The sequence below is a fragment of the Vombatus ursinus genome, unplaced genomic scaffold (genome assembly GCF_900497805.2).
Source record: "Vombatus ursinus unplaced genomic scaffold, bare-nosed wombat genome assembly UNPS02014807.1, whole genome shotgun sequence".
NCBI lineage: Eukaryota > Metazoa > Chordata > Mammalia > Diprotodontia > Vombatidae > Vombatus > Vombatus ursinus.
This window is the reverse complement of record NW_020954585.1, coordinates 4,967,621-4,979,176: the sequence shown is the minus strand read 5'-3', so window position 1 is coordinate 4,979,176 and position 11,556 is coordinate 4,967,621. Positions and strand designations below refer to the sequence as shown.

Here is an 11,556-nt window from a genome sequence, read left to right as displayed (position 1 = left end):
GATAGTAGTCAAAGGATTAAATCAGACTCTATTTGACTTTGTCAGTCACCTCTCAAGGCTAATCTTTGTCTGTTTTGTTGATTGTAGTGGGTTGATTTGGATACCATTTTCATTCCTAGGAAAGTACTTCAGGGTTAATAGGGTTCAGTATTAAGCATTGGCTACTTAGTGATCTCTAAATGGAAGTATAATGTAGCATGTGAACCTAAATTCCTGCTGCTTTATTTCTCTATGAAAATTAAACATGTTTGTGGGCATAATAGCCTTCAATCTTCTTTTAATTAATTCTAAATTTACTTAAAGAAGTTAAAGTACAATACAGTAAATCCAATTTGATTCTGTTCCAGGCAACATAAACTATACAATAAGGAGTTGTATGCTGATTTCATTGCTGCTCAGATTAAAACTTTATCATTTTTAGCTTATATTATAAGAATTTATCAGGTAAGTTAAAATATTTTAGTTATAATTATTGTGGAACTTGGGATGAATGAAGGAGTAGGATTACTTTCAGGTGTCAGTATTTAGATCTCTATTTAGAAATTGTATGACAAAGATGTGTGGGAGAGTTAGGCAACTATGGTAGTCTTTTGTATATGTGTTGTAGTGGAAAAGTTAGTATTGTAAAATGAAAAGTATGATAAACAAGTTTAACTGATTCTCATGGTTAGGTTTTAAAGTAATTTATCCTATATTCTCATATTTTACTCATTTTTTAAAAAGTAATTACTCATGTAATCTATTTTAATTCGCTAGTGGATTAAGTGCAAGAGAACATTGAGTTGCTCTATCTCCCATTTTTCAAATAGTTCATTCTCAAAATAAAAAACTCAGAATTTTTTATGGAATGATTGTGATTCCAACTCATTCCACGTAAACTTTTTTTTAATAATTTTTAATTCATGTCTTGTGAGATTTTTTAAAAACTAAATGTACTTTTGGGGAAATATTATTGTCCTAAATAATTGGGTGTTCATTATAATTTGTTCACTTTAAAATCATTGAAATAAGGGACAGCTAGGTGGCCCAGTGGATAGAGCACCGGTCCTGGAGTCAGGAACACCTGAGTTCAAATCCAGTTTTAGACCAGACACTTGACACTTACTAGCCGTGTGAGCCTGGGCAAGTCACTTAACCCCAATTGCCTCGCCCCCCCCCCCCCCCCCCCCCCCAAAATCACTGAAATAAAATTTTGTTTTGTTTTTGTTTTTGTTTTTTTTTTAGGTGAGGCAGTGGGGTTAAGTGACTTGCCCAGGGCCACACAGCTAGTGAGTGTTATGTGTCTGAGGTTGGACTTGAATTCAGGTCCTCTTGGCTCCAGGGCTGGTGCTCTATCCACTGCGCCACCTAGCTGCCCCGAGAAATCTGAGATTTTTTTTTTTAAGGCAGTTGGGGTTAAATAACTTGCCCAGGGTCACACAGGTAGTAAGTGTCAAGCATTTGGTCTTAGGCCGAATTTGAACTCAGGTCCTCCTGACTTTAGGGCCGGTGCTCTTTCTACTGCTACCTAGCTGCCCCTGAAATAAAATTTGTAAGCTTAAAATATCTAGGAAATTAGACAAAATAGGTTATTGAGAACACTTCTAAATTAAATTCTTCTTTCAGTCATTTCACAGTTTTCTAGTTCAAATTATTTTTGTTTTTCATCTCATAGAATTATTCTGTGCTTGAGCAAAGATTAAATGATTGAAGTTCTAGGGTCCTTACTCTCAGTGTGGTTGCAGAAGTTCAACAGGTCTTAACAAGCCACCACTTCAGGTTAATTTTTGGATTAAGTAAAGAGAGCTGGTATTGAACAAGTCTAATATAATGTTATATGTACAGTTAGTTTACCGAATTAGTTTGAGTTAAATTTATAGAGCATTTTGAATTGGTATTTTACCTACTTTTCCTTCCACCAGAGGTATAATTACACATGTTGTTCCTAATTCTTGTTTTTGTAGGATTTGGTGGCAAAATATTCTCAGCAGATGGTAAAAGGAATGTTACAGTTATTATCAAATTGTCCAGCAGAAACTGCACATCTTAGAAAGGAGCTTCTCATTGCTGCCAAACACATTCTCACTACAGATTTAAGGAGCCGTATGTACATTTTCTCTCAGTGCTTACATTTATATGTATTACATATGGTTATTTTAACAGCACTAATTTATTATGTTAGATCTTCAGCTTGCTGGAGAAAACACAAAACTTGTTAAAAATTTGGGCATAGTGGTATGTGGACTAGGGTAGGTTCATTGTTGATGCATAAATTTGGTGGCTGGAAGAGGTAATGTTAATTTCCTGTAAGTCATTTTACTTGAGGAGTGTAGTCGGAAAAGCATTGCCGTGATTTGGATTACTTCTTCCAATGCAAAGTCACATGATCACTGTCTTCAGGTAAATCTAGTTGTGGAAATCAAAGTTATGTTTTCCTTTTGTGATTATCAAAACTTTCCATGTTTTTATTCTCCAAACTGTTTACCGTGCCATGACTCTACTATCCTGCCTCTAAGATGCTGTCCCTATTCTTTCTTATAATCCCATAGCAGATACATGAACTTTGTAGAGCTTCTGAGTAGCTTTTAGTATTTCTTTGTCTTTTTTTTTCTTTTATCATATATAGCTAAAAACATTTTTTTTATCTGATCATTTCTACAGAGCATAGCATAGTGAAAAGAGCACTGGATTAGTGGTCAGGAGACTTGGGTTCTGCATGTCACTTCCTCTAAGTGGACCTTTAGTTTCCTCATCTACAAAATGAGGAGGGTGTGGACTAGCTGACCTTTCAGGTTCCTTCTAATGCAAAAAGTCCATAAGTGTGTGTGTATGTGTATAAAACTTCTAATAAGTGTGCAGAGCATTATGTTAAGTGCTTGGGGAGGTACATAGTTTACCTTTGTGAAATTTACATTCTAAAATGTGGGATAAAGTCACCTATGTGTAACTACATAATATTGCACAAAAAGTGCATTTGAAAGTTAGAAAATAAAAGTTCTTTGTCAGCTTAAAGGAGAAGTGGCAAACCAGAGAAAATTTTTGTATAAAACATGGTGGTTTTTTTGGGCTTTAAAAGATGAGCAGGAATTTACCAGGTGAAATGAGGCATAGGGAATAAATGAGCAAAGCCATGGAGCTATGAAGGAGTAGGCTTCTTCGAAGAGATAAAAACTAGTGGAAATAGCACTGATTCTGGAGGCAGAGGATTAGTCAAAATCCTGTTTATGAAGCTAATTATCTTTGTGGCTTTAGGCAAATCACTAAATCTCTCTAGGCCTTTTTCTTCTTCTATGAGATCTTTTAATGGTAGAATGGATATGACTTGGTTACTAAATAAGTATAAGAGGTGAGAGGGAGGAATCAAACAAACACAAAGTATTGAACACAAGGGACTGGTTTCGGAGACTTTAGATAGAAATAGTGACATCAGAAGAAGGAGTAGGCTGAAGGAAAAAGATAATGAGCTTTCTTATAGAAATGTGAGGTGGCACATACAGTTTGGAGAGATGTCTTGTAAGTAGTTGGAGATGTGCAACAGAAGCTGGTAAGAGAGATCGTGGCTAGAGATATAGATTTAGGAAGAATTTTCAAAGGGATTATTGTTAAAACCATGGGAGAGAATGAGATTGCCAAGTGAGCCCCAAAATGCTATTCAAAAACTTGTCACCTGTCCCCCCTTTTCTTACCAGATGACCTCACCTCTTTTCTGAGAAAACTGAGGTCATTTCACATGAACTCCCTAATCTTCTCTACGTTTTAACTGGAAACTCATGCATTTTCTCCCATCCCCTCCTCTACTGAGTCAAACTTTGAGGGAGAGGGAACCTTGAAAAGGTTAGCCTATCTGTCTGTGCCTTTGATTCTCATTCCCTTCTTCTTCTAGGTGCTTACCCCATTGATCTTTCCCTATTGGCCCCTTCCCTCCTCTTTCAAACATGCTCAGGCCTCCTCTGAATCCATAAAAAACTTTTACTTGAACCTCACTGTTCTCTCAAATTGGCCTCCTTTATCATCATCTGACCCTTTCTTTGCTGAACTTGTAGAGAGAATTCATTCTTGACTCTAGTCTCCACTTCTCACCACTTGATTATTTCTCAGTAGACCTTTTTCGAACTGGCTTTCTGGCCCTTTAATCCTAGCTGCCTTTTTTTTTTTTTTTTTCGGTTTTTGGTGAGGCATTTTGGGGTTAAGTGACTTGTTCAGAGTCACACAACTAGTAAGTGTCAAGTGTCTGAGGTTGGATTTGAGCTCAGGTCCTTCTGACTCCAAGGCTGGAGCTCTATCCACTGCGCTATCTAGCTGCCCCGTCTAGTTGACATTTTTCTCAGAGTTTACCAGTCATCTAGCACGGATGCAGCATAGCATGGTGGAAAAAGAACAAGATTTGAATCTAAGAACCCTGGTTCATGACTTCAGCCACGTCACTTCTCTCTGGGTCTCAGTTTTCTCATATGTAAGATGAGTGTTTCTTGCCCTTCTCATTGGTTGGGGGAGGGCTATAGGAAGGGAGAAAATTTGGAATGGAACAAAAAATAAAATTGAAAAATAAAATTAAAATGTGCAAGTAGATTAAATAAAGTCTGAGGTCCCTTGCAGCTCTAGATCTATAATGTTACTGTCTGCACTGTTCTGTGATCCTGTGTTTTTCTAATTGCTAAAATTCTTAAAACTCTCCTTCCTTGAATACTGTGACATTTCCTTTTCTGGTTCTCTTCCTACATGTTTGATAACCCCTTAGGCTCTTTTCTTAGATTGTCATCTGATTTCCTGTCTCCTAAGTTTGAGTGTTCCCTATGGCCCTTTCCTCTCTCTACTGCTGACCCTTTGTAATCTCATCTGCTTTCATGGGTTCAGTTATCACCTTTATGCAGATGATTCCTAATTTCTTCAATCCAGCTGAAATCCCTCTTTTTAATTCTAGTCCCACATTTCCAATTGTGAGATAGTCTTTACATTTATTGCCTGCCAGTACCCCAAATCTGTTATATTTACTCGTGTCCTCCCTTCCCAGACCTACTTCTCCAAGCTTTCCTGCCATCTTCTGAGTTGCCAGGTTTGGATCTCTGGAGTTACCTTTGATTCTTCCCTCTTTTTCACTTCCCATACCTAACAAATTGCTAAATCCTACTGATTCTACCACCATAACATCTGTCCCTTTCTCTTCACTCACACTGCCACCAACTTAGTTCAGTTCCTCATCATTAGTCACGTAGATTATTGAAATGACCTCCTCACTGAGTCTGTGTCTAATTTAGCCCCTCTCAAACCCATTTTTCATGTAGCTGGGAAAATAATTTTCCTAAGGCTCTGGTGTAACTAAGCCACTCTGCTCTTCCTGGAGAGGAGCTTTCTGTTGACTCTAGGATAAAATACAAATGCCTCAGACTGTCATTTAAGTCTTTTTACAAGTTGGTTCCAGCTTCCACATTTATTTCATATTACTTTCCTATACACATATTTCACTCTTGTTGTGCTCCTGTTCAGCCCTCTCCCAAACTTAACATGTCATTTCCTGTCTTTGTGCATTTGTATAAATTGCCCTTTGCCTGATAATGCACATTGTATAGTATTTAATTAAGCTTAATTTCTTCCAGGTCCCTCATTGAACTTCCTTAGCTATTACTTACCTGTTAATTAATTAAGTTCCAATTCATTTGTATATATTATTTAAGCTCTTTGCTTCTTTTCTTGCCTCTTGGACTGGGAACTCCTTGAGATGAGGAACCATGTTTTTGCCGTTCTTTGTATCCCTAGCACTTAGCACAATGTCTGGCATATGGTATGGAACTTAATAAGTGTTTGCTGACTGACTGACTGACTGACTGACTGTTTCACCAAGCAGAGACAACAGGTCCTTCCTCTGAAATCCTGCAACCTGTATCACTTATTGGCCACTTAAATTTTTGTATCACAGCTGCTTAGCACAGTGAACTTCACACATGCTTAAAATAGCTAGGATGACCATATATTAAATTACTCCTCCTTTTACATTTCAAAATAAATTCACATTTTCTTAGTAGTTTGTCTAATTTTTAAAGCATTTGCTGATAGCCCAAATTGTATTTTTAGTAGCACGTTTTGTGTAACCTCTCTTAAGGAATAAGTCAGTATTTTTACAGAATGAAATAGTGTGGGCTGTTTTTTTTTCTTTCCTCTTTTTAATGTGGATTGTATAATTGACCTTTAAGTTAAATACTGTTTAAGTAATGTAATGTGTAATTGGTTTTGTTGGTAATCGATGCCATAAATATTTGCATTTTAGAATTCATTCCATGCATGGACAAACTGTTTGATGAATCTATACTAATTGGTTCTGGATATACTGCTCGAGAGACTCTGAGGTATGAACTAACCCTATGGTATCTAGTTGGATACTTGCTATTAATAGTAATTTGTGATATTTCCTCTTTGGAGTATATAACAATTCTAGAACCTGCAAATTAAATTTACATGTGTCCTTAAATTACCATGAGATTTAGAAATGTAGGAATTTTAAAAGAGGATGTTGTCACTTTAAATCAGCTGATATAGTGCCCAGACATAAAGAGATAATGCAAAAAGTGAGAGTTGGTTTATTGTTAACATGAATTATATGTAGAACACTTGAAAAATTCCTTTTGATTATTAGGTTTTTTTCTGTATTTTTATCTTACTATTTTTGTTAAGCCAAATAGTGTTTAAATATCTGCTTGGTTTAATTTTCATGAGTACAATTGCAGACAGAGTGTTGCTTTTAGAAGCCTTGTAGCTCTGAGTAGTGAAGTGTGAGTGAGGAGTCTTTAGGTAGTTTGAAGAACGTTTTGACCATCTGCTTGAAGAGGTTTAGAAGAGTCTGAATTTGTAAAATATTCTATTATTAGAGAACAAATTAAAAGTTATTTTGTAGCTTGGGGTGTTATGGCGACATACAAAGTCTTTTTAGAACTTAATCGTCTGAACATTATGGTAAAGTACCACAGAATAAGAAAATGTTAATTGATATGTACTATTTCTACTTTTTGAGCCACAAAATGGGCATATGCATGATCAAGCCTAGTAATTGTTTTTTCCTTAGGCTAATTATATATTTCATTGTCCATTGGAGTGCTGTTGTTGAACAAAAGCTTATAAAACTCAGTTTGAAAAAAAACTACCAGCTTTCAAAAGGCATCGTTAAAATTATTAGATGAAAAATGGAAAGAGTTGTAAAATTGTTCGGTAAAGTCTAGGTTTGACCTCACTGGTGCACTGCCTTCCTGTAGAGTTATCTTACTAGGGAAAAATGAGATGATAACAAATTGATTATGGTATTTATAAATGTCCATGTAATATACACCAGTAAATAGGCCTAAAAACTAATAAATTTTTTTCCCCTTCTAGGCCACTTGCATACAGCACACTGGCAGACTTGGTGCATCATGTCCGTCAGCATTTACCTCTCAATGACCTCTCCCTTGCAGTCCAGCTATTTGCCAAGAACATTGATGATGAGTCATTACCTAGCAGTATCCAGACTATGTCTTGCAAACTTTTGTTAAACCTGGTAGATTGCATTCGCTCCAAAAGTGAGCAGGAAAATGGAAATGGGAGAGATATTCTAATGAGGATGTTAGAGGTATGGATTTTTTATGAGAAATTAAGTGAAAGAAATATATTTTAATAAGCATTCCCAAAGTATTTTAATAAGTGCTCCCAAAGCTTCCAAACTTTGGATTCCAAAGTATCTCTTTACTGGCCAGTATTTCATATAGCAAATTACTGAGTTTACCTTATAGGATACGTGTAGGTATATTGCACATGTTCAGGTAAAATACAATATTTAGGTATGTTAAAAATGAGTAGATGTTTTTAAAAGCAGTTGGTTTTTATACCAAATACTTGTCACTTCTTTTGAAGAGAATCAAAAAATCCCTTTTGTTATATTGTTTTATTGGAATTTTTTGCCTTTCATTTGCTGAACTAATTTGATTTGGAAGGTAACTTTTGGTATGTTCAAGGTAATTTTGTTCTTTTGAAACCATCATATTAATTTCCTCCCTTTTCAGGTTTTTGTTCTGAAATTCCATACCATTGCTCGGTATCAGTTGTCTGCCATTTTTAAAAAGTGTAAACCTCAGTCAGAACTGGGAGCAACTGAAGCAGCTTTGCCTGGGGTACCTCCAGCTCCCACAGCACCTGCTCCTGCACCTTCACCAGCCCCTACCACACCTGTAGCTCCAGCACCAGTGCCTGTATTTGAGAAACAAGGAGAAAAGGATAAAGAAGACAAGCAGACATTCCAAGTTACAGATTGTCGAAGTTTGGTAAAAACTTTGGTCTGTGGAGTCAAGACGATTACATGGGGAATAACTTCATGTAAAGCACCTGGTGGTAATTCTGCACTTTAAATTACTAGATAAAATACAGCATTTGCCTAAGACTTTAACAATTTTTTTGTGGTTTTAATTTGTCATGTAATCTTTCTTCCAGAAGCTCAATTCATTCCCAACAAACAATTCCAACCCAAAGAGACACAGATTTACATAAAGCTTGTGAAATATGCAATGCAGGCTTTAGATATTTATCAGGTGAGTAACATGGTGATGAACTAAGCTGTTACGAATGAAAACACCACATAGAATTAGACATTTTTAGACTTTATAAGCCCTATACTCATAGGGCTCAACATGCATTCTAGCATCATAGAATGGAATTGCACTTAGAGAAGTCTCTTTATGAAAATCTTTATTTTTTTCTTAAGGGAGAGTGTAACTTTAGATTTAGTCTCTTCCTGGTGTTGAACAACTTAGTAAAGTTGCATTCTTTCATAAAAATTTTTTTCTAAAGTTTATAAATGTAACTGTACAAGATTGAGGTTTTTTTTAGGGCATTTTTAAAATTGTAGTGCTTTTGGTGAATACAACAGTGATCATATTTAACAGAATTTGTTATGTAATTGTATTTTGACTTACAAATATTTTCATTCTCAAGTGAGTTAAATAAAAGATGCATGTATTTCTTTCCTGTTCCAGGTCCAGATAGCAGGAAATGGACAGACATACATTCGAGTAGCTAACTGTCAGACAGTTAGAATGAAAGAAGAGAAGGAAGTGTTGGAACATTTTGCAGGGGTCTTCACTATGATGAATCCATTAACATTTAAAGAAATCTTTCAAACTACAGTCCCTTATATGGTGGAAAGAATCTCAAAAAATTATGCTCTTCAGGTATAAAATAATTTTCATGTATCCTCCCATATATAAATACTGTATGCTTTTCAGTAATTTGGAAATCAGTTTTTAAAACATTTAAAGTTTCCTTAAAAGGGCAGAGTTCAAAGGATTATTTTTAAGCCATGTATAATTTAGAAAATAATGTACCTGAAAAGCAGCAGATGATTTTGAGCTAATATCTTTTGTTAGTATTAGTGTCCTGATGTTGAATGATTTTTCAGTGGGAGTTAAGCTTACGTAAAATAAATGCCTGAAACATTTCTATTAATGTTGTAAAAATACTTCATTCTTTGTAGAAATATTTCATTCTTCTTTGATAGGTAATTAATTTTGTGAGCTTCAATATGGCATTCATTTATTTAAGCTAATTACCTTATCTTGCAATCACTTTTGGAAAGGAATTATTTTTGTCATCTGAATTTCTTGTTTTCACAGATAGTTGCTAATTCCTTCTTGGCGAATCCTACCACCTCTGCTCTGTTTGCTACAATTCTTGTGGAGTATCTCCTTGATCGACTGCCAGAAATGGGCTCTAATGTAGAACTCTCCAATCTGTATCTCAAGCTGTTCAAGTTGGTATTTGGCTCAGTTTCTCTCTTTGCAGCTGAAAATGAACAAATGCTGAAGGTAAAGCTTATTTTGACTTAAGTGGCACTTGAACACACAGTTGATTATTAAAACAATCCACTATTGGAAAACTTACTTAAACTACTGTTTTAACATTTGAAAAAAACTGCTTAAGGTAGTAAGTATCCTTGCATAATAAAAACCCAGCAAATATCCTTGTATAATAAAAACATTGAATGTACTGCTTTTTTTTTTTTTTTTTGGTCCAGACCCTTGATTTCATCATTGTGAGGATTCTTGTGGTTGAAACTCTTTCTACCATGTAGATTGGCAACTCATCTGTAATTTATAATCTTGGAGAGGTCTCTAGGGACCTTGAGAAATTAAGTATCTTGCTTGTGGTCACACGTGATATTAGATGCAGGATCTGAACCTAGAGCTTTGTGACCGGTGGCCTTTTCTTCACTGTGCCATGATGCCTCACAACATGCTCCTCATTTACAAGTTCAGAATATGAACAATCTTACATGAATTGAAATGGAAGAAACTTGAAGGCTTAATGTTCAGATCTGTGCCTAGGCTACATTTATAGATGAATATCTTTTTTCCAGCATGTAAGTAAGTGACTTGTGGTTCAGTTTTGGAGAATTCAATATGAGAAGCATAACAAAGGCATCTTTAAAATACATTTTCTCCCTTTGTTGCAAAATATATCTCTTCTTAAGGTCAGACAGTATCATCTGCTGTGTTCAAAGAGAAACCTTTTCCCATAGGGAAACCTATGGCCTAATAGAGAAATATAGCTCTTTATTATATAAGGAATGACAACTCAGGTGTAGGCATAAAACATAAAAATACTCTTTATTGTTAGTGAAGTGTTCAAACACTAACAGTGTCAGTTTTTGTACCAAGGCTATAATACTTGGTGTCCGTAGTTAAATAGAAGGCAAATGAAATATGTTTGAAAATGTTTGAAACCTTGTGAGGTTTTTAGTGTCCTGCATGTAGTAGGTACTCAAATATTTGATTGACTGTGGAGAATGTATTCCTTTTATCTGTGACCTTTGTTGTGTAGACTGTTACAGAAAATAATTTGAAGCTTTAAACTTGTTGTGCTCTAGACGTAGGTGAATAATAAAATATCTACTGGGACTCCAGGGCAAAAAACTTAAAAGGCTTCTGCACAGAAATGTTTTTTTTTTAGGAAGTGCAGGTTAATTAATCTACTCAAAGAGGGTTTCCCACTATGGTTTTAATAATAAAGAGCAATACTTTACATTGGAGAGTCAGATCATATAGTGACTGGCAAGCTTCCTTTGGAATTAGGAAATCTTAGATTCAAGTCCCTCTTCTGACTCATTTACTGTGTGACTGTTGACAGGTCGTGTAAGTTACATGTCAAGTTACAAGTCAGAAAGTTACATGATACAGTGCCTTCGGCAGTTCTCTGAGATAAATCAGATGGTTGTAGAGCTGCTATGGTAGAAAGAGTTTCCTCCCCCTCACCCCTTCGGGTTCCTTATAGCAATGAAATCATAAGTCCAAAAGGAGAGGAAAAATACTCCTTGTATTTAGAAACAGTTTTAAAAAAAAAAAGTCACCAATCATTCAGAATGCTATCACATCCATTTTAAAAAATTTCTCACCTTGTGAGTAAGGTAGCACTACCTACTGTTTGAAAAATGAGAAATAGGTCTAGAGTTTAGTGACTTAAGAAAGAACTAGGACTACAATGAATATCTGTTGAATTTTTTACCTAGATTATAATGCCTTTGGTTTTATTGCTAGCTAATCTCTACCTAGGGATTGGGGATTTAAA

At 35.5% G+C, this 11,556-nt stretch overlaps 1 protein-coding gene across 7 annotated transcripts in view; it reads left to right on the top strand.

The window, feature by feature from the left end:
• LOC114052499 (transformation/transcription domain-associated protein) overlaps positions 1-11,556 on the top strand; it is a 169,861-nt gene that overhangs the window by 17,053 nt on the left and 141,252 nt on the right. For 5 of the 7 annotated variants that reach the window (XM_027875153.1, XM_027875149.1, XM_027875151.1 and 2 more), the window contains exons 11-18: positions 348-444; positions 1,944-2,082; positions 6,242-6,320; positions 7,339-7,573; positions 8,004-8,328; positions 8,428-8,525; positions 8,970-9,164; positions 9,606-9,797. In XM_027875153.1, coding sequence (XP_027730954.1) covers positions 348-444; positions 1,944-2,082; positions 6,242-6,320; positions 7,339-7,573; positions 8,004-8,328; positions 8,428-8,525; positions 8,970-9,164; positions 9,606-9,797 — 1,360 coding nt within the window. The remainder of the gene's footprint in view (positions 1-347; positions 445-1,943; positions 2,083-6,241; positions 6,321-7,338; positions 7,574-8,003; positions 8,329-8,427; positions 8,526-8,969; positions 9,165-9,605; positions 9,798-11,556) is intronic. The other 2 variants (XM_027875152.1, XM_027875148.1) reach the window with 1 other exon arrangement.